General features: G+C 31.4%; 2 protein-coding genes across 2 annotated transcripts; one reads left to right on the top strand and one right to left on the bottom strand.

Annotated features, from left to right (window-relative positions):
* Window positions 1-2,839: 2,839 nt before the first annotated feature.
* LOC139841201 (uncharacterized) lies at window positions 2,840-4,536 on the top strand. The gene is made up of 4 exons (XM_071831429.1): window positions 2,840-2,999; window positions 3,455-3,799; window positions 3,942-4,259; window positions 4,346-4,536. The coding sequence occupies exons 1-4, from the start codon at window positions 2,840-2,842 to the stop codon at window positions 4,534-4,536; spliced, it is 1,014 nt and encodes a 337-aa protein (XP_071687530.1).
* A 451-nt stretch (window positions 4,537-4,987) lies between these two features.
* On the bottom strand, window positions 4,988-6,645 carry LOC139841200 (uncharacterized). The gene is made up of 3 exons (XM_071831428.1): window positions 6,444-6,645; window positions 5,771-6,168; window positions 4,988-5,575 (listed from the first exon to the last, which is right to left on the bottom strand). Exons 1-3 carry the CDS (start codon window positions 6,643-6,645, stop codon window positions 4,988-4,990), a joined length of 1,188 nt encoding a protein of 395 aa, XP_071687529.1.
* Between the last annotated feature and the right edge of the window lie 18,645 nt (window positions 6,646-25,290).

Raw genomic sequence — 25,290 nt, 5'->3', positions numbered from 1 at the left:
TATATATATATATATATATATATATATATATATATATATATATATGCAGGATTAATGGGGAAGTAACCAATCGGGGGGAAGCAAATTTTTTTTCATTTTTTTTCGGAATATTTTTTTCCGGCATCAAGATCACACGAAAATATGAACATTTAGAAAAGACACTTCGTGATGAATGTTATTATTTAGGCGGAAAAACGATTGACAAAAATAACATTCAAGATAATATTTTTCGTGAAAAATATGAATGTTTTTTTTTCATGTGTGAAGTAAAATTTAGCCCCGATTTAGAATTTAGGGTTTAGGGTTTGGTGTTTTGGGTTTATTCCATAAACCCAAAACACCAAACCCTAAACCCTAAACTCTAAACCGTTCGTGTTAAAAACTCAATCTAAATCCTAAATCTAAACTCTAAATCTAAACCTTAAACCCTAAATTTCTAAACCCTAATATCTAAACCCTATAAACCCTAATATCTAAACCCCAATAGCTAAAACCTCAACATACGCTCGAAAAACACGATAATTGTTATATGTTACTTCTTCGAGCGTTTTCCCGCCAAAATAAAAACATTTATCACAAAGTGTCTCTACTAAATGTTCATATTTTCATCCCATCTATAATGTTCGTGAACAAAGTTTTTTCAAAAAACGAAAAAAAAGTTTTTGCTTCCCACCGCTTCCCCCCGATTGGTTATTTCCCTCTTGATCCTACCACTATATATATATATATAGTTGCAAAATTCGCTATTCGGAGATTAATCGCGGGACTTTGGAAGGATTAATAGGCAATTCGGGGATTAATCGGATTGTACTGTATACATTTAAATATTAAATTTTAAAAATTATATGTGTAACTGTAGAAAAAAACCATAAATATAAAGATATTTTTTAATATAATTGTCTAAAATTGTTCATTTTGTTTTAAAACTATAAAATTCTAGTTTAAATTCATGTTAAAATGTTAACAATTTTTTACTTTAACTAATTTTGTTTACCAAATTCGATTTTGATCCATCTATTGACGTTGACCGTTTAATTAAACAGATTTTTGGAAATCGGAACAGATTGCTCCTAAAATGATTAATCGGGAATTAATCGGCGAGCAATCGGGTTACAACACTGTATATATATATATATATATATATATATATATATATATATATATATATATATATATATATATATATATATATATATATATATATATATATATATATATATTACGTTGCATCAACAAAAAACACAGTGACCAATTTCGGTTACGTTGTCGTTTTCATATATATGAATGATCATCTAGAACAACCGTATAGCTTGAAGGAGTCCGCTGACGACGATTGATGCAGAGTTTACTCGTATATAATCTAATCTTGGCACTGGACCATTTAGGAACGGGTTGTTTCTAGCCTTTCGAAACAGTTGTAGGATGTGTATATTCGATGTATGGTCCCTATACATCTTCTTCAAGCATTCAAGACCGACATATATGTGCACATGATTGAGAAAATATATCGTGAAGAAACGTAAATGTTGGACGAAGTCCCTTTTTTAACGTACAGTGAAACTTCTATAAATTAATAATGTTGGGAACGAGATATTTTATTAATTTAGCGAGATATTATTGTATCGATAAATTAATAAATTATCAATCTAAAAAATTGGCTTATATTTGTGAGCAAATCTCAAATTAATGCATTGACATTCCAAATTACCATGTCCGTTCACTTTACCTATGTGAATAAAACATAAATAAAGACTTTCAAAATTCTCATGTATGTACATTCACATATTAATGAACTTGTCAAGTTCAATATATATTAGGATTTCAAAAAAAGAAAGTAATAATTAATTTATAGTTTCGCTGAAACCAATATATTTATATTGAGATTTCAAAAAAATTATTATCTTATTATTTTATCGATTGGGGTCCAAATTTGTACTGGTCCCAAGTTGAGACCGGAAAAATTATTAATTTTATCGAGGTTATTAATTTATCGAGTATTGAATTACAGAGGTTTTACTCTATATAGCTTAAATGTATATGTAAAGAACATCCACTTCATTAAGTGTATCATAAGCCAATATAATCAATGGGCATATTAAAATTTGGTTAAGACTTCGTACAAAACTTAGAATATAGTTAAAAGAAAAACCAAAGTCTACTGTTTCAATTTGTTTTCGGAGTATTGTTAGACTCAACCAATGGCGAAGGGAGGAGGGTAGCTTGGGGTGTTGAGCTACCCTCAAATTTACCACCGACCCCAATTCTATATGTTGATTTCTTTTTTAAATTGACATGAGCATCCCCTTATAAGCTCAAGGTAACAATTTAATTGTGTTATTGTGTATAAATGGGCCAACTGTTATAATCATATATGAACTTCTACTTTTAATTTTAATTAGTGTAAGGCCCAAGTGGACCATAAATATTAAAACTCAAATACCATCAGTGATACCTCAAACATTTTTCACAAATCACAAACTTTATACTCCGTACAAAATTAGGCGTGGATAGATATTGAAGATTTAGGATTTCGTATGCCGTAATTACAAAAGAGTGAAAGAGAATTAGTTTCAATTTTGTGAGTTTAATTCTACAAACTTTATATCAATTGTTAATTTTTTATTATTTTTCATTAGATTAGGTTTCAATAGTTCATGTATCATAACTTGTTAACTTGCGAATCTGTTTATTTTGATTATGAACATTCTTATTTCCTATTCATCTTTAGAGTAATTACAATTTTTTTTTTGTTATATATTTTTAAATTTGGATTATTAATTGTGTTTAAGTTGTAGTATTATTTACATGTATGATTTTATTCAATGATCTTAATTTAAACATGACTCGAAAAAGAACAATGTTTGATTTCTTTAAACCAACAAATATTGATGATCACCAATCACAACAAGAAGTATATAATGTTAGGGAAGATGTTGCTAAAAACTTACAATCACATGTTGGTGATGATTATATTATGGATGAATCCCCTAGAGTTGAAAGTGAGAAAAATGATGCTTTAAATTTAGGAGAGTTAAATTTGGATTCATTAGTTTGAGATCCTGGCTTACGACCTTCATTCATGGATTATCTAACTAACCAACATGACGAGATCAGAAGAGAATATATTAAATACGGACCTTATCAGCTTTGTAAGTCAAAGTATCCTCAAAGTTCGAGTGGCTCAAGTGGTAATCGAAGCTTTCAAGAAGCTTGCTTTCGTAAATTTTGGTGGTTAGAATATTCTTTGAAAATCGATGCTGCATATTGTTTTCCATGTTACCTATTTAATAAGAAGCCTATTACCGGTTCGAATAATTTCATCAAGGAAGGATTCAAAAATTGGAAAAAGTAAATCGTGGCCAAGATTGTCCTTTTGTCAAACATGAAGGTAAAACTTCAACTTCAGCTCATAATTATTCTGTAAGATGTTATGAAGATTTAAAAAATCAATTAGGCCCTATAGAGCATGTGATTGAGAAACAAACAACTCAAGAGATCATTGATAATAGGCTTCGTGTTAGAACTTCTGTTGAGATGATTAAATGGCTCACAATGCAAGCTTGTGCTCTTAGAGGTCATGATGAGCGGCCCGATTCAAAAAATCAAGGAACCTTCCATGAATTGTTAAAGTTAATTGCTTCTTATAATAAAGAGGTTGAAAAAGTTGTGCTGCAAAATGCTCCTCAAAATGCTCCTCAAAATTCCAGGTATACTTCTCCAGATGTGCAAAAAGAAATTTTGCAAATATTTGCTAGAAATGTGCAACAATCGATTCGTGATAAAAAAAAAAGAACAAATGGCAATTGATGTGAGATTTGTAGATCGAGAAGGGTATGTTAAAGAGAGATTTTTAGACTTGGTTCATGTAAAAGATACAAGTGCTCTAACTTTGAAAAATGAAATATTGTCTTCTCTATCTTTTCATAAGCTTGATGTTTAAGATATTCGAGGTCAAGGATATGATGGAGCTAGTAACATGCATGGAGAATGGAACGGGTTACAAGCTTTAATATTTAAGGAATGCCCTTATGCTTATTATATTCATTATTTTGTGCATCAGTTGCAATTAGCTTTAGTTGCAACATCTAAAGATATGGTTGAGGTGCACAAATTTTTCAAGAACATTAACTTTATTGTTAATGTCATTGATTCTTCTTCTAAGCGTCACGATCAGTTACAAGATGCTCAGGTTAGTGAAATTGCACATTTGGCTGAAATTGGAGAGCTTGAGAGTGGCAAAGGAGCAAATCAAATCCAAAGTTTGCAAGACCTGGAGATACAAGATGGAGTTCACATTATCGATCCATGCGGAGCTTGTTGAAATTGTATGGTCCTGCCATTGTAGTGCTACCTGAAATTGCTATTAACGGGTCTACTCCTTCTCAAAGAGGTTATGCTACTTTTGCTTTTACCGAATTATTGTCATTTGATTTTGTCATTGTTATACATTTGATGAAGAAGATAATGAAAACAATCGACAAGCTTTGTCAATCTTTACAACGTAAATCTAAAGATATAGTTAATGCTTTAAGTTAAATTTCCACAACCAAATTGTTGATTCAATATCTAAGGGTTCAAGGATGGCAGACACTATTGGAAAAAGTTGTTGTTTTGTGTGGATATAATAGTACTGAAGTTACTGAAATGACATAAAGTTACAAAGATATTGTTCGATCTCGTTTAAAAAAGGACAATGTGATTGTTGAACATCATTATCGAGTTGATGTGTTCATTGCTGCTATTGATAGTCAGTTGCAAAAGTTGAACTTTAGATACAATGTGTTCATTATCGAGCCTTGTTTTAACATGGGCGATGAACACATTATCTCTTTCGTTTTAGCATGGGCGATGGACACATTGTATCTACAATTCAACTCTTGCAACTGACTATCAATATCAGCAATGAACACATCAACTCGATAATGATGTTCAACAGTCACATTGTACTTTTTTAAACGAGATCGAACAATATCTTTGTAACTTTGTGTCATTTTAGTAACTTCAATGCTATTATATCCACAAAAACAACAACTTTTTCCAAAAGTGACTGACATCCTTGATCCCTTAGATTTTGAATCAATAATTTTGTTGTGGAAATTAAACTCAAAGCATTAACTATATCATGAGATTTACGTTGTAAAGATTGACAAAGCTTTTCGGTTGTTTTCATTATCTTCTTCATCAAATGTATAACAATGACAAAATCAAATGACAATAATTCGGTAAGATCAAAAGTAGCATCACCTTTTTGAGAAGGAGTAGACCCGTTAATAGCAATTTCAAGTAGCACTACAATGGCGGGACCATACAATTTCAACAAGCTCCATATGGATCGATAATGTGAACTCCATCTTGTATCTCTAGGTCTTTGCAAACTTTGGATTTGATTTACTCCTTTGCCACTCTCAAGCTCTCTAATTTCAGCCAAATGTGCAATTTCACTAACCTGAGCATCTTGTAACTGATCGTGACGCTTAGAAGAAGAATCAATGACATTAACAATAAAGTTAAGGTTCTTGAAAAATTTGTGCACCTCAACCATATCTTTAGATGCTGCAACTAAAGCTAATTGCAACTGATGCACAAAATAATGAATATAATAAGCATAAGGGCATTCCTTCAATATTAAAGCTTGTAACCCGTTCCATTCTCCATGCATGTTACTAGCTCCATCATATCCTTGACCTCGAATATCTTAAACATCAAGCTTATGAAAAGATAGAGAAGACAATATTTCATTTTTCAAAGTTAGAGCACTTGTATCTTTTACATGAACCAAGTCTAAAAATCTCTCTTTAACATACCCTTCTCGATCTATAAATCTCACATCAATTGCCATTTGCTCTTTTTTTTTATCACAAATCGATTGTTGCACATTTCTAGCAAATATTTGCAAAATTTCTTTTTGCACATCTGGAGAAGTATACCTGGCATTTTGAGGAGCATTTTGCAGAATAACTTTTTCAACCTCTTTATTATAAGAAGCAATTAACTTTAACAATTCAAGGAAGTTTCCTTGATTTTTTGAATCGGGCCGCTCATCATGACCTCTAAGAGCACAAGCTTGCATTGTGAGCCATTTAATCATCTCAACAAAAGTTCTAACACGAAGCCTATTATCAATGATCTCTTGAGTTGTTTGTTTCTCAATCACATGCTCTATATGACCTAATTAATTTCTTTAAATCTTCAAAACATCTCAAGGAATAATTATGAGTTGAAGTTGAAGTTTTACCTTCTTGTTTGACAAAAGGACATTCTTGGTCACGATTTACCATTTTTCCAATTTTTGAATCCTTCCTTGATGAATTTATTCGAACCGGCTCATCCAATAGGCTTCTTATTAAATAGGTAACATGGAAAACAATATGCAGCATTAGTTTTCTCAGAATATTCTAACCACAAAAATTTACGAAACCAAGCTTTTTAAAAGCTTCAATTACCACTTGAGCCACTCAAACTTTGAGGATACTTTGACTTACAAAGCTGATAAGGTCCATATTTAATATATGCTATTCTGATCTCGTCATGTTGGTTAGTTGAATAATCCATGAATGAAGGTCGTAAGCCAGGATCTCGAACTAATGAATCTAAATTTAACTCTCCTGAATTTAAAGCATCATTTACTCTAGGGGATTCATCCATAATATATCATCACCAACATGTGATTGTAAGTTTTTAGCAACATCTTCCCTAACATTATCTATTTCTTGTTGTGATTGGTGATCATCAACATTTGTTGGTTTAAAGATATCAAACATTGTTCTTTTTCGAGCCATGTTTAACCTAAGATCATTGAATAAAATCATACATGTAATTAATACTCCAACTTAAACACAATTAATAATTCAAATTTAAAAAAATATAACATAAAAAAATTGTAATTACTCTAAAGACTAATAGGAAATAAGAATGTGCATAATCAAAATAAACAGATTCGCAAGTTAATAAGTTATGATACATGAACTATTGAAACCTAATCTAATGAAAAATAATAAAAAATTAACAATTGATATAAAGTTTGTAGAATTAAACTCACAAAATTGAAACGAATCGTCTTTCACTCTTTTGTAATTACGGAATACTAAATCCTAAATCTTCAATATCTATCCACGCCTAATTTTGTACGGAGTATAAAGTTTATGATTTCTGAAAAACGTTTGAGGTATCACTGATGGTATTTGAGTTTTAATATTTATGGGCCACTTAGGCCTTACACTAATTAAAATTAAAAGTAGAAGTCCATATACGATTATAACTGTTGGCCCATTTATAATTTGACTACAGTCTACACAATAACACAATTAAATGGTTACTTTGAACTTATAAAGGGATGCTTATGTCAATTTAAAAAAGAAATCCACATATAGAATTGGGGTCGGTGGTAAACTTGAGGGTAGCTCAACACCCCCAATCTACCCTCCTCCCCCCGCCATTGCTTATGATTGGATAGTATACCTTATTACGTTTCTAATGATATTTGATTCATCAAAAACGGAGTTACAGTCTGAAAGTTACGGCCAAAACAGGCTTCACAAAAGTGCTGAAATTGGGAATGTTGCGGCCGCGATATTTAACCTCGCGGTCGCGAGATTCAGTCAGGAATTCAGTTATCTTGGGTTGCAAGCTCTCGCTCGCGACCCCAGACCTCGCGGTCGCGAGGTTGGTCAGACAGGTGCAATTTTAGCTCGTTTTAAGGCTAAATTGAGGGGTATTTGTGTCTTTTCACTTATGAACAAGTTAAAGGCTTGGGAGTTGATGTAGAACTCATTCCAAACTCATTTTTTATCCACAAAACACTCTTATCTCATTTTAGACTGAGAAACCCTAGTTTCTAGAGTGAGAAAGCTAGATTGAGGAAGAAGGATGTGATTTCCAACCAAATTGGTTGTACATCTTGGAAGATCCATTGCTAGGCTACAAGCTGGTGTTGTGGTAAGTCTCAAACTCGAATTTTATATGTGTAATTTGATATTCAAGTTAGCGTTGAGTTAATGTTAGGTTATAAACCTCATTTCTTATGAAATTGAGGGTTTTGTTGTATGCATTGTGTAAGTAAACCCGATTATTGTGGATTTAGTGTTAGATGACGAATTTAGAAGTATTTGTTATGGTTTGGCTGTTAATCACTAGGTTGCAAGTGTGTTAGTAATTTTGATGTTCATAAGAACATGTTTGTTGGTCAAAATGGGTGTTGACCTTGATTTGTGTCAAACTAAGATTCGAGTCAAGTTTTGGTGAATCAAGTATGTAAATACTTGGTTTACGTGTTAATTGGTGTTTTTGAGACATAATCACTAGCTATTAGTGATTATGGTTGAGTTTGACATAAGTCAAATGTGGTCAAGTGCAATATGGGTCATTATTGCGTATATTGTAAGAATTGGTGTAAGTGATGTTTTAATATGGTAACTAACTAGCTAGTGATCTAGTGTTAAGACCTAGGTTGGTCTAATTGGTGTCAAGTATAATTTGGGTTAAACTGTACTTTGTAGAGTGGGTTTGAATTACCACGCGAAGTGGTATTTGGATTATGTCCATTAGGTGTTAAATGGGCGAGTTTTGGCGAGCAAGGTGTGATCCCTCGGCTAAGAGAAGATTGTGTCAGATTCTCTTTTAGAGAATTTATATTATGTGTATATTGTGTCTATGTGTGATATAGGTAGTTGCTTGCTCGAATATGAGGACGGAGATCATGTTATACATGACTTGTGCGGGCGTTCCAAGGTGAGTGGAATAATTATACGTGTATGTATATGATGTATTTACTTGTGCGGCGTGAAATGTGGGTTTAGTCGCGGTGTTAAGACACCACATTTTACATGACGGGTGGGTTAGTCGCGGTGTTAGAACACCACTCCGGAGTTAGTAACGTGTGAGTTTAGTCGCAATGTTAAGACACCACACTTGTCGTGATGGGTGGGTTAGTCGCGGTGTTAAGACACCACCTAGGGGTTAGTGATACGCGGTGTTAAGTACACTAATGGATGTTGTGAACACCGATAGTCTTTCGCGAGTACCATTTCTGTGACGACCCAGAAATTCCGACCAAATTTAAACTTAATCTTTATATGATTCCGACACGATAAGCAAAGTCTGTAATATTGAAATCTCAAAAACTTTGAACTGTGTTCATGTATTTATTTACCCTTCGACTGCTCCCGACGATTCACTAACAATAAATTGTAAATAGATATGTATGTATGTATATATAAATAATAATTCGAAATATAATTTGAAGTATTATATATTGTTGTTATTAAAAATTAATAAAATAAAAATAAGATATTATAATAATTATTATTTAAAATATATCTCTATAGATAAATAAAGTATATTAAAAATAAATATTAAATGATTGTAATACTCGTTTGATGTTCCGATAAATATTAAGCAAACTAAATTCAAACTTATATGATTTAAAATAAACGGTGATCCGAAAATGAGTTCCATAAATTATAGACTTATTAAAAATGTATTTAGGAGCTGTTTGTTAAATTTTAGAACCTTTTATATTTTACCCAGAATTGAGAGGGACAGTTGATGTAATTTTTATTTAATAAATTAATAATCGAATTTTATTCCATAATAACCAAAATGAATAAATATAGTTAATTTAAAAATATAGAATTTTTATGAACACCTTTATCCACCACTAAATAAACAACGAATCACGAAATCCAGTCCGTAAATGATAACGGCTAAACATATCACATGTTTATTATTATCATTATATTATTTAGATTATTATATATATTTTTATCTCAAATGATATAGATATAGAAATTGAAATTGAGAATATTATATTACTTTTTCTGCTTCCTGTCAACTTTATTACTCAATCAATTAACAAACCACTTTTGAAACAATAACTTATCCGTGATATTGGAATTGTGATTGAACATCCGTAATATTGAAATTGTGATGTAAGGTTACTGTATCTACTTTATGCTTTCTTCAACTTGTGATATATATATATATATACATATATATATATACATATATATATATATATATATATATATATATATATATATATATATATATATATATATATATATATATAATATCCATCCATAGCGTACCAACAATAGAAATTCACGAGAATTTAATTTATTTGTTACTATTCGCTTTTTGCTTTCTTACTTTCTGCATTATGAATCTCTATTTTTGTTTACATCCATATACACATGGATATATATATATTTACATATATATATATTAGAAACACCTTTACATTCAATCCATTATACTACAACCAAGTTATGATATAAGCTATAGATATATAACCTTCACCCGCCATCATCAATAACTCCATCATCACCACTTAAACTCGATAGCCACCATCTTAAACACTCATCATCTCGCCACTCTACCACCTTGAACCACCTTTGTCCTTTTGTTTTCGTTTTCTATTTCTATGCAACGAGCAAGATAACCAAAAACCTACACAAACCAATCACCACCTTTTGTCTCTCTCTCATAAACCAAACACCACCATCACAGCTACCCGCTAGTTTCTGTCCCATTTGGGAACGCATCACCATAACAGCCCACTATTCAACCGTCACAACCACAACTGCAAACTGATACTACGTGTATGTTTTCACATCCGGATAGCGACTTAAACCACCACTCTTGCTAATTGACACCTGCTTGTTATGAATTTCTGTCCAGTCCAAAGACACCCCACAACCATCACCCAAACCACCATCTAAATACTTGAATATTGTTTCTGCAATCGTTTCATTGTACCTCTATTACTTGTTATTCTCTCTTCTATTTTAACAGCCCATAACAACCCATCGAACCACAAAACTCCTGTTATTACTACTATACTTGGGCTGTTACTAATATTCATTGTCTGCAGCTTCTGTTTCCTGTTTGCACGTGAACCCACCATCACAACCCATAAAAAAAACCGTTAAGCTATTGCTTCTTTTTCCTATTTGCCGACATCTACCAAATATAGAATACCCCACTTGCCATTATCTTTTACTAGTGGACTATAAAGAGAATACTAATTCATTAAAGAAAGGTGCAAGTAGCTAAAGTATGTGTAATGTATTCGATAAACATGATTGCATTGATATCATACGCGTATATTTTTTATGGTATATCTGTGTTGATTAAGGTCAAGGATGATATTAATAGATGTTGATGATGATGAAGAATACGTACGGTGTTGAAGATGAGAATAATATGATGAGGGACACGAGAATACATGATATACGATGTGTATGATTATAATTTTGGCTTGATAACATAATGATGGTAATAGTCTATAAGATGACGATAAAGATAGGTTGATGATATTTTAATGTAAGGATGAGCCAAACACCCAATTATCGTGATTATTGTTCCAGCCATTATTTTTTTTTTCTTTCGTTGGCCGAGAAATACCATCAAGATCCCCCACTTGATTTTATTTACGGTATAAAATAAGGAATGAGATGAGGAGTGACGGTTTATTGTTTCCGCTACAACTCTGGACCATGAACATGTTCGCTTAGGCCGAGATCCATAAAATGTTTGACTGTTGGGCCGATTTCTATAAGGATGATGACGATGCATTATGATAATAACTATGGTTTAAAGGATTTAGTAGAGTGAATTAATACAGAAAAGTAAGGAACAGGCGAGTGGTTTAGGGATGTTTGGTGTTACCGAGAGGTCTCGGGTTCGAACCCGGGCTAAGGAGTTTTTTTTTTTAAAGCATGTCTTCAAAGGTTGTACTCTATTTTTAATTTTATTATTATTTGTATTATTATTATTATTATTATTATTATTATTATTATTATTATTATTATTATTTTTATTTTTATTATTATTATTATTATTATTATTATTATTATTATTGTTATTATTATTATTATTATTATAAAAATAATACATTTTATTATTACTATCATTAATATTATCATTATTATCATTTTTATAATTATTATTATCATTATTATTATTATTACTATTATTAACATTATTATATTTTATCAAGTATTATTATTAAGTATTATTAGTATTAAGAATTTTTATCAAAATTAGTATTTTTATTGTAAAAAATAATACAACCTTTTTATTATATTATTATTACTATCATTATTAAAAATTTTATATATTTTAGTATTATTATCATTTTTATTATCAATATTAACATTATTATTAGTATTATCATTATTATTAATACTAATCCTATTATTTATATTATAACAAATAAATATTAATTATATAAAAATATATTTAATACATACGGAGTATAACATAACTATATAATATTTTTTTAAAATATATATAAAAAATAAAGATACTTAATTAATTAATAAAACCTATAAAATATTAAATATAACAATTATATCACTAACAATGATATATAAATTTGTTCGAATACAACTATATGTGTTAATATATATATAAATGATATATGTTCGTGAATCCGAGGCCAACCCTACACTTGTTAAATGAAGTCATATGTATTTTTACTACAAAATACAGTATGGTGAGTTTCATTTGCCTTTTTACCCTTTATATTTTTGGGCTGAGAATACATGCGCAATTTTTATAAATGTTTTACGAAATAGATACAAGTAATTGAAACTACATTATATGGGTGAATGATCGAAGCCGAATATGCCCCTTTTTGCTTGGTAGCCTAAGAATTAGGGAACATCACTAATTTTGAGAATTAGTGCACGCCTAATTACGCGAATCCTAAAGATAGATCTATTGGGCCTAACGAACCCCATCCAAAGTACCGGATGCTTTAGTACTTCGATGTTATTTTATCATGTCCGAAGGATTTCCCGAAATGATAGGGGATATTCTTATATGCATCTTGTTAATGTCGGTTACCAGGTGTACACCATATGAATGATATTTTTGTCTCTATGCATGGGACGTATATTTATGAGAAATAAAAAATGAAAATCTTGTGGTCTATTAAAATAATAGAAATAATTATTTATGATAAATTAATGAACTCACCAACCTTTTGGTTGACACTTTAAAGCATGTTTATTCTCAGTTATGAAAGAAATCTTCCGCTGTGCATTTGCTCATATTAGAGATATTACTTGGAGTCATTCATGACATATTTCAAAAGACGTTGCATTCGAGTCATCGAGTTCATCAAGATTATTACTAAGTCAATTATAGTTGGATATATTATGAAATGGTATGCATGCTGTCAACCTTCGATGTAATGAAAGTAGTCTTTTAAAAACGAATGCAATATTTGTAAAATGTATCATATAGAGGTCAAGTACCTCGCGATGAAATCAACTATTGTGAATCGTTTATAATGTATATGAATGGGTCCTTTCAGTTGGTATCAGAGCGGTGGTCTTAGCGAACCAGGTCTTGCATTAGTGTGTCTAACTAGTAGTTGTTAGGATGCATTAATGAGTCTGGACTTCGACCGTGTCTGCATGTCAAAAGTTTTGCTTATCATTTCTAGTCCGAAATCATCTGCTTATCATCCTTAGGAAATTACCTGCTCATCATTCTTAGTCTAGACACATCTTACTGCATTGATTGCATGAATAGTGTATAGACAAAATTCATATCTTAGCGTATCTGCTAATTCATATCTTAACGTATCTGTTACTGTAAACTTGCCTGACATATTTCGTAAATTCCTCCGTAATCTATGGGGTCTTCTGTACTATATATAGGTATTCTATGTAAAAAGAATATCATCCGATATCCGAAAATCATTTCATATCGAAGTATCCTTTATTCAATCGTACGAAATGGAAATCGCCACTAGTTCAAGTCCCTCGGATTCCGACATGGAGTCCCACTCAAGCTTCGAAAACAGTGTGACCGGAATGGACCAACCAATCAGCCATCATCTATTCTGGATGAATTGGGGCTGGGTTCGTAGCCTACTTAGTCATTGGAGACAAGAAGAAGGCGATCCCTTTCATCCACCATATTGTCCTCTTGGCGAAGAACCTGACGCACTTACCGGCGAACCTGTCCGAAACACCATTTTCTCTCTCATTTCCAGAGTATCTCATCATGATTATATACTAAACCAAATTCTAGATTTATTTATCCGCTCGTCCAAACCGACAATCACCCTGGTGTAATAGAAGAAGTCAACGAGCTTCGCGCCCGAGTTACGGCTTTGGAGAATATGGTGCAAAGATTACAAGCACCAGTGGCAACACCAGCAGCATAACCAGTACCACCAACAACAACATCTGCATCACACACCTCAACATCACAATTTGTATCTCGAACATCAACATCATATGCACCATAGATACCAAGGAGTACCAACAACAATGAACGATGAAGTATTGATCCATAACTTCATTGAAGAAATATTCTACGAAGAATATGTGGTTTCTAAAAGTTTTAGAGATTACTTATTCTAGCTCAAACCGAAAAACAAATGAGAATAATATCATATTAACTCATTAAATCCATGATTACATCTGAAGAAAATATATATGCAAGTATATTTTCATCAAGATTGTAATTAAAAATTCTTTTGTACAAACTGTTAATGGTGAAAATATTTTAACGGGTAGGTAATACCCGAGGAATATTTAGATTTCACAATAATAAGTTACACTGTACATTCTTCGAATCTGATTCAATAGTCATTTACTATCCTACTTACATCCACATATATACGTATCAGTTCACCACAGAATAACAATTCAATTTCATATTTGGATTTTGATCTATCAGAATCTAACAAGTGGCATAATGAAGAAAACATTTGACAAAATAAAATTTGTTAGAAACAAACGAATTAATTATATGAAAATTTTGTTAAGAATCCACGCTAACGAAATCCTAGCTAACTGTTCCTAGCTAACTGTTAATTCCTTATTACATTTTATTACCGCAATTTATTTATCGCAGTTTATTTATCGCAATTTATATTCTCGCAATTTTATTTATCGTCATTTAAATTCTGTTATTTATTTTACGCACTTTATTTATCGTCATTTAAATACTGTTATTTACGCATTTTTAAATATCGGGACACGTATACAATGTTTTGACATATCATATCGACGCATATATATATATTATTTGGAATAACCATAGACACTCTATATGCAGTAATGATCGAGTTAGCTATACAGGGTTGATGTTGATTCTATAATAATATATATATTTTGAGTTGTGATCGAGTCTGAGACATGTACACGGGTCAGGATACATATTAATTAATTCGAATATTATATATTAAACTATATATGAATTATTGGACTGTTAACTGTGGACTATCGACTGTGGACTAATAACATTAGACAATTAAAATGAATTAAAATATTGATTATAACATATGAAACTAAACATTTCTTCAAGTTTGCCACTTGATTTCATCTTAAATCTCATTGTATCTTGACAATTATAATCCGCGTTCAAACCTTTCATGATTCTTGAAAACACCTCAATCGAGAGGATAAACCAACAGCATTTCATCTACGGAAGGAAAGATTTATGCATATAGTTATGCACCTGAAAAACTCTCGAAACATGTGTAAACGTTTAACACGTAGCTGTGCTAATTCCTTTAGCGTTGTTATTACCGAAAATAACTTTGCAACTCCTGTTCAAGATAGCCAATTTTGTCACAGCTCCAGCAAGTCAACTTCGACTTTTCATTCGAAACAACCTTATTATAACCTTGATATATATGCGTGCTCTTTTATTGTTATCGGAGAACCTTTTATATTCCACCATATTACCATCAGCGTTTAATCATCTAAAAACACAATTTTATTGAAACCACCACGGATGGATAACCGACGATTCAGATATAGCTGCATTAAATGCAGAGGAAATAGTAAAATTGTAGATGGACTAGATGGCCAAGTGTTTGATAATAAAGAATGGAGTGTTGGGAACGCTCGATAGAAAATTTGGTACTGAACAACGGATTGAGCTAACCATGAAGGAGACCAAGGACAAATACAAGGACCAAACCTTATATTCAAAGAATCCAGGTAATTCTGGATCCGATGAAATCTTTAGAGAATATCATGCTCCGAAGTCATGTTAAAATCTTGCAGAAAATTTTTCTGCATCAACCTTCGAACTTAGAAATTCAAAAATATCATCATAAATATCTTCGATATTTCTGAGGATATTTTTATTAATTTTCTTGACCGAAATCATCTACCTCTTCGTATTTTCTGTATTCCATTATATTGGAAACTTCTGTAAAATCTAAGTATAAATTATGAATGAATTCTGGAAAAGTGTAGGGAATTGAAGCATGAGTTAGTATAATATAATGGCGCTTGGCCAATATGATTATATTACAGTAGGTCATGCTGAGTTTCTAATGGAATGTGATGATGATTCATAGACTATACCGTCAACATATGCCATGTTACATAACTCTTTCATTCTAGTTAACCTCCGAACATATCAAGAAAATATATTCTTGATAGTTCTATCTTTTCCGTGAAATCTGGTAATTTGACAAATCAAATCGTGCTAATACATTCCTTTCTACTTAGAATACTATAATCATTCAAAATTCCATACTTACGAATTCCGAACCATTACTCGCTTTACTAGGGGTCGAGAAGAGAATAAAAAGGCAAAGAGCTCCGAAACATAAGGGAAGATTTAAAACTCGACAGCAACACTGAAATCACAAACCGTGTACATTAATAATAATAGCAATATAAAGACACGGGAGTATGATAAACACAATTACCTCAAAAGCGAAGTAGAAGTAAACAGATTCCTCTGGTGGGAGTTGAATAGAAGAATGATTATTGCGAAAGTCAGAATGAGGTTAAGAACCAGAGTTGAATTAAGCATATTCACAATCATTGAAAGTATGGATCGAGAAAGAAAGTATTGTAGTGGTGAAAATAATGGAACGGAAGAAGTTCATTTATAGTGAAGATACCAGATAAATCAATCGGGACAGATAATCACAATTAATTATAGAGATCTTAATTTCCATAAATTCGAAGAATAAGATCTTATAGATTTCTAAGATTTTCTTTAAATCCCTTGAATTCCGGAATTCAATCGAGACAATGTCAAAAGTTAAGACGAATCTTTATTTCTTCATTCCACTCTTTGGTGACAGCTTCACTCGTACGCTTCGAGTAATCGAATCGTTTTATCTATATTACTCAATAATGATAAAACTTTATTTATCAACTCATTTTCATCATGAAAACATTTTTACTGTTAGCCATGACGACCTCACACAAATTTCGAGACAAAATTTCTTTAACGGGTAGGTACTGTGACGACCCAGAAATTTCCGACCAAATTTAAAATTAATCTTTATATGATCCCGACACGATAAGCAAAGTCTGTAATATTGAAATCTCAAAAACTTTGAACTGTGTTCATGTATTTATTTACCCTTCGACTGCTCCCGACGATTCACGAACAATAAATTGTAAATAGATATGTATGTATGTCTATATAAATAATAATTCGAAATATAATTTGAAGTATTATATATTGTTGTTATTAAAAATTAATAAAATAAAAATAAGATATTATAATAATTATTATTTAAAATATATCTCTATAGATAAATAAAGTATATTAAAAATAAATATTAAATGATTGTAATACTCGTTTGATGTTCCGATTAATATTAAGCAAACTAAATTCAAACTTATATGATTTAAAATAAACGGTGATCCGAAAATGAGTTCCATAAATTATAGACTTATTAAAAATGTATTTAGGAACTGTTTGTTAAATTTTAGAACTTTTTATATTTTACCCAGAATTGAGAGGGACAGTTGATGTAATTTTTAATTAATAAATTAATAATCGAATTTTATACCATAATAACCAAAATGAATAAATATAGTTAATTTAAAAATATTGGATTTTTATGAACACCTTTATCCACCACTAAATAAACAACGGATCACGAAATCCAGTCCGTAAATGATAACGGCTAAACATATCACATGTTTATTATTATCATTATATTATTTAGATTATTATATATATTTTTATCTCAAATGATATAGATATAGAAATTAAAATTGAGAATATTATATTACTTTTTCTGCTTCCTGTCAACTTTATTACTCAATCAATTAATAAACCACTTTTGAAACAATAACTTATCCATGATATTGGAATTGTGATTGAAGATCCGTAATATTGAAATTGTGATGTAAGGTTACTGTATCTACTTTATGCTTTCTTCAACTTGTGATATATATATATATATATATATATATATATATATATATATATATATTATATCCATCCATAGCATACCAACAATAGAAATTCACGAGAATTTAATTTATTTGTTACTATTCGCTTTTTGCTTTCTTACTTTCTGCATTATGAATCTCTATTTTTGTTTACATCCATATATACATGGATATATATATTTACATATATATATATTAGAAACACCTTTACATTCAATCCATTGTACTACAACCAAGTTATGATATAAGCTATAGATATATAACTTTCACCCGCCATCACTAATAACTCCATCATCACCACTTAAACTCGATAGCCACCATCTCAAACACTCATCATCTCGCCACTCTACCACCTTGAACCACCTTTGTCCTTTTGTTTTCGTTTTCGTTTTCTATTTCTATGCAACGAGCAAGATAACCAAAAACCTACACAAACCAATCACCACCTTTTGTCTCTCTCATAAACCAAACACCACCATCACAGCTACTCGCTAGTTTCTGTCCCATTTGGGAACGCATCACCATAATAACCCACTATTCAACCGTCACCACCACAACTGCAAATTGATACTACGTGTATGTTTTCACATCCGGGTAGCGACTTAAACCACCACTCTTGCTAATTGACACCTGCTTGTTATGAATTTCTGTCCAGTCCAAAGACACCCCACAACCATCACCCAAACCACCATTTAAATACTCGAATATTGTTGCTACAATCGTTTCATTGTACCTGCTATTACTCATTATTCTCTCTTCTGTTTTAACAGCCCATAACAACCCATCGAACCACAAAACTCCTGTTATTACTACTATACTTGGGCTATTACTAATATTCATTGTCTGCAGCTTCTGTTTCCTGTTTGCACGTGAACCCACCATCACAACCCATAAAAAAAACCGTTAAGCTATTGCTTGTTTTTTCCTATTTGCCGACATCTACCAAACATAGAATACCCCACTTGCCATTATCTTTTACTAGTGGACTATAAAGAGAATACTAATTCATTAAAGAAAGGTGCAAGTAGCTAAAGTATGTGTAATGTATTCGATAAACATGATTGCATTGATATCATACGCGTATATTTTTTATGGTATATCTGTGTTGATGATAAGGTCAAGGATAATATTAATAGATGTTGATGATGATGAAGAATACGTACGGTGTTGAAGATGAGAATAATATGATGAGGGACACGAGAATACATGATATACGATGTGTATGATTATAATTTTGGCTCGATAACATAATGATGGTAATAGTCTATAAGATGATGATAAAGATAGGTTGATGATATTTTAATGTAAGGATGAGCCAAACACCCAATTATCGTGATTATTGTTCCAGCCATTATTTTTTTTCTTTCGTTGTCCAACAAATACCATCAAGATCCCCTACTTGATTTTATTTACAGTATAAAATAAGGAATGAGATGAGGAGTGACGGTGTCAAACCCCGTCCAAGTCCCCCTGGACGAAATCATCAATATCTGGTTCCATTGCGATGATCGACTCCAAGTAGTATCCTTAGTATGAGTAAATGCACAGCGGAAGTCTTAATTCGTACCTGAGAATAACATGTTTTAAAACGTCAACATAAAGTTGGTGTGATATATAGGTTTGATGCTAGCAGCGTAATAACTATGGACCACAAGATTTCATATTTTTATAAACATAGTACACTCGCAAGTGTAAGAAAGACATTCTAAGTTTGTTGAGCACCTGGTAACCAAACTTTACAAGTATAAAACAGCACATATTCCCTTTATATATAATCGCACTACACCGTACCAAGTGTAGCCACCTAAACGAAGTACTGTGCAACCGTTGAAAACTGGTCGTCCAGCCCGGTTGGAGATGTCAGCCCGATAGATCTATCAACAGGATTCGCATTTACACTGGCCCATGTAATTAATAGTTACCAAGTTATAGGGAGATATGCAATGGTACAACTCAACGTAGAACGTAATTTTAGTCACTTGTGTCCATAACGTAAATCATTTATAAAAGTAGCGCATGTATTCTCAGCCAAAAAATATTTAGAGTTTAAAAGGGGACTATATACTCACCATACTGTATTTTGTAGTAAAAATACATATAACATCATTTAACATGTGCAAGGTTGGCCTTCGATTCACGAACCTATATCATTTATATATATATTAACACACAAGATGGTAATCGAGCAAATTTATATATTATTAGAGATTTAATTGTTATTTTGATTAGGTTTTTCATTAATAACCTTATTAATTATAAAAGTATTAATAAAATTATGTTATTTGTTGTAAATATAGTGTGATATAACTAATTGTTATTTGATAATGATATTGATACTATTATTAATTTCAAAATAATAATAATACTTATCTTAATAATAATAATAATAATAAGATAATATCAATTATATTAATGTTAGTAATAATAATTATTAATTTAACAATAATAACAATAAAATTAATATTAATATTAGTAATAATAAAAATAATAATATCAAATAATACCTTAGATGCATTAAAAGAAATAAACTGCCCAGGACAAGACTCAAACCCGCGACCTCTCAATTAAACACAACATGCCCAACCATTCTTCTTCCATCTCATTTCTATTATAACTAGTTCTGTAAATCGTTTTAACCCAACTTCCTGATGTCTTCTTCATCATTCTATATTCGTTCATTAACTTCATCACCATCATTCTTAACTATTATCTATATCATCATCCTTTATCTTACCTCTACAACATCACCATCATCATCGTTAGTTATTATCATAAGATACTTCATCAACGGGTCATCATCATCGATATCACAGCTTATCATCATCATCTAAACATCATCAACCTATTCGTTACTTATAAGAAAAAAAAATAACGTGTACGTTATTATCATCAACATCACCATCATTTAATTATATTCACCTATAGTATCATTATATTATTAACACCACTCATCATCTCATTGTTATAATCATAATCATAATTGTAATCAAAATTATAATCATAATCATATTGTAATTGTCATTCGGTCCAACATGATAAGAGCTCTTGGCCCAACATCGAATGGTTTACGTCTCGGCCCAAAAATCAAATGACTTATATCACAATCTATTTTAGGATTCATGAAAACAGCTGGGTATTTACTTTTGGTGGGGTTCGTTCAAAAAGGAAAACAGACAGGAAAAACGTGGAATACTTATCATCATAACCACTATCCTCTTTATTTTAATAACACCATCGTTCCCATCAATATTTCAACAGAAATATACGAAAGCAGTAGTAGCAAAACAGTTGTGTACAGGTGTGTTTGGCTTTGGGTATTTGCAGCCGTAATATGAACACAACAGTAATAATAAAGTGACGAGTAGGAGCAGGTTTTGAGTGGCGGTTTAATTTGAATATAGAAGGTGGTGATTATTGATCAAAGGTGGTGAGAGGTGGTTCATGGTGATCGGTAACAGGAAACAGAAATAACAATTGTGACGAAGTGGTGTTTGGTGGTGGTTGATGTTTATTAAATGATAAAGATGATGATTCGAGTGGTGGGTTTCAAGGGTGTTCGATGGATATCTTTGCATCTTTCTGAGCTAGCGATAGTAATCATCACTTCTTCTTCAGCCTAGTTGTTTTGGTAATCGATAGTTGTAGTAAAAAGTTGCGGTGTTGATAGCCTGGTTTGCAGAAACACGTGGATACAGCAGAGAATTAAATAGCAGCGTGGTGGTTCAAGATGAAACGAAATTAGGAGGGAAAAAGGAGAGAAAGATGACGGTTCTCGGTTGTATTTCAAAGAGGGTCACGTATATATATATATATATATATATATATATATATATATATATATATATATATATATATATATATATATATATATATATATATATATATATATGAAGAGGTGTTGGAGTGATGAAAGTGGTGGTCATGGTGAATGAAGGATGATGGTTCTCGGTGGTAGCAAGATGGCGAGTGGAGAGATAGAGGTAGCGGATGGTTAAGGTGTTAGGAGGATGGTTTTAATGATGATTGGGGTCATGGGTCTTGTTCGAACTTAAGGAACCCAGGAAGCAACAACATGTAATATGTATGATGGTGATCTCATGTGGGTTTTTGGTTGTCAAAGGTGTTGGAGAAAAAGAGCACACAAAAGAAAGAATGTGTAGGTAAAAGAAGAGGATGGTTGGTGATATCTCTGCACTAATGCACTAATATGTATAAATATAATAATCCTATATGAGTAACAATGGGTTAAAACAAAAACAGATAAATAGATTCGTTTGAAGAAATTATTATGCATATTACAAATATATGCATACAAACACAGTGATACATAAAATAATATATACAGCTTCATATGAGTGATTTGATAAAGAAGTCAAAAGGAATAACATTATTTGATCATATACTGTGTGACTTGTGTTAATTGAACAAAGACAGATAACAGATTTTTAATATAATAATATATATGTAAAGTGTTAAAAGAATCGTGCAACACAGTATAGCCATCTCACAATTTGGATTATTTTACCGACAACCATTTACAGACTATTATATCGTGGTCCGTTGTAAATTAGTAGCGGATAAAAGTACTCAGAAAAATTCTAAATTTTTGTACTAATTATTTTTACTTATTTTGGTCATTATGGTATAAGATTTGATCATTAATTTATTAAATAAAAAATACACCATACAATATTTCAACTTATATCTCAAATTTACATATTTAAATATATATATCTCTATTTACAAATAGTGGTTCGTGAATCATCGAGAATGGTCAAAGGTCAAATGAAGGAAATAAAACAGTTCAAAATTTTTGAGACTCAACCTAACAGACTTTGCTTATCGTGTCAAAAATATTAAATCGTATCGAGAGTTTGGTTTAAAATTAGTCGAAATTTTCCGGGTCGTTACAGTACCCACCCGTTAAAGAAATTCCGTCCCCGAAATTTGAGTGAGGTCGTCATGGCTAACAATAAAATTATTTTTATGACGAATATGAGTTGTTAAATAGTGTTTCATCATTTTCGATTAATATGCATAAAATGATTCGATCATGCGAAGCGTACGAGTGAAGCAATCACAAAAGAGTGAATGAAGTGATTAGAGGTTCGTCTTAACTTCTGACATAGTCAGGGTTGATTTTCAGAATTCAAGGAATTTAAAGAAATCTTCTAATCAGAAAGAAAATATAATCGCACGATTTATTAGCAGATTGTCGGAGTTACGGAAGAACATAAATATCAAAGAAAAATTTCCGTGATATGCTTAGAAATTAAGTAGAATGAAAGAATCGTGTAACATGGCACATAATGAGGGTAAGATCTGTGAATCATCACGTTCCATTAGAAATTTAGCATGACTTACTGTAATATAACCACGTTGGCCTGGCGTCATTATATTATACTAACTCATGCTTCAATTTCCTACACTTCTCCAAAAATCGTCCATAATTTAAACTCAAATTTTATAGAAGGATAGAAACTAAAACAGTTTCTTTTATGAGGTAACATAGATAGCACGAGAAGATAAATAATTTCGAACAAGAATAGCTGTGAAGGTATCTTCAGGAATATCGAAGATATTTATAACGGAAGATACGACGATATCTTAGAATTTCTAAAGTACCTGAAATTAAAGGGTGATGCAGAAACTTTTTCTACAAAGAATCGAAATAAGTAGGAAGTAAGATATTAACTGGAGATTTCATCAGGTACTGAATTGTCTGGATTCGTTAAGTACATGTTTATTCTTTATGATTTGTCCACAGTTTCCTTCATGGTTTGCTCAATTCGATTTTTAGTACCAAATTTTCTATCGAGCGTTCCTAACACTTCCTTCTTTATCATCAACTTTTGGCCATTAAGACCATCTACATCATGCTGCTTCGTCAGCATTTTCAAAGTTAACGGATTTGGGTCATCGGTTATCAAACCGAGGTGGTTTCAGGAGGATTATGTTTTTAGATAATTAAACGCTGATTTTAGTATGGTGGAATATAAAAGGTTCCCCAGTAACAATAAAGAGTACGCATATATATCAAGGTTGTTTCAGATGAAAAGTTGGAGTTGACTTGCTGAAGCTGTGATAAAATTTGCTACTTTGGTAAAGGATTGCAAAGTGATTTTCGGTAGTAACATCGCCAAAGGAGCTAGCGCATATACGTGGTAAACCTTTACTCAGGTTCCAAGAGTTTTTCAGGTGCATAACTATATGCATCAATCTCTTCTTCCGTAGATGAAGTGCGGTTGGTTCATCCTCTCGATTGAGGTATTTTCAAGAATCATGAAAGGTTTGAACATGGATTGGAATCGTCAAGATTCAAATGAGGTTTAAGATGAAATCAAGTGGCAAACTTGAAGAATTGTTTAGTTTCATATGTTATAATCGATATTTTAATTCATTTTAATTGTCCAAAGTTAGTAGTCTAATAGTCCAATAGTTCATATATAGTTTAATATATAACATTCGAATTAATTAATACGTATCGTGACCCGTGTACCGGTCTCAGTATTGATCACAACTCAAACTATATATATATTTTAGAATCAACCTCAACCCTGTATAGCTAACTCCGTCATTTGCATATAGAGTGTCTATGGTTGTTCCAAGATAAATATATAGATGGGTCAATATGATATGTCGAAACCTTGTATACGTGTCCCGTTATTTAAAGTGCGTAAAATAAATACAGAAATTAAATGACGATAAATAAAATTGCGAGAATGTAAATTGCGATAAATAAATTGTGATAAATAAAATGTAACCAGTTAGCTAGGAACAGTTAGCGTGGATTCTTAACAAAATTAATTCTTAACAAAATTATTTATAATTAATTTGTTTGTTTCTAACAAATTTTATTTTGTCCGATGTTTTCTTCATTATGCCACTTGTTGGATTCTGAGTAGTCAAAATCCAAATATGAAATTAAATGAAAATGGTTATTCTGTGTTGACGGATATGTATATCGGTGAATGTAAGTAAGATAATAAATGACTGTTGAATCAAATTCAAAAATTGTACAGTGTAACTTATTAATGTGAAATCTAAATATTCCTCGGGTATTACCTACCCGTTAAAATATTTTCACCATTAACAGTTTGTACAA

The sequence above is a fragment of the Rutidosis leptorrhynchoides genome, chromosome 4 (genome assembly GCF_046630445.1).
Source record: "Rutidosis leptorrhynchoides isolate AG116_Rl617_1_P2 chromosome 4, CSIRO_AGI_Rlap_v1, whole genome shotgun sequence".
NCBI lineage: Eukaryota > Viridiplantae > Streptophyta > Magnoliopsida > Asterales > Asteraceae > Rutidosis > Rutidosis leptorrhynchoides.
Note: the sequence above shows the minus strand (reverse complement) of the source record. Positions and strands in the feature narration are given on the sequence as shown.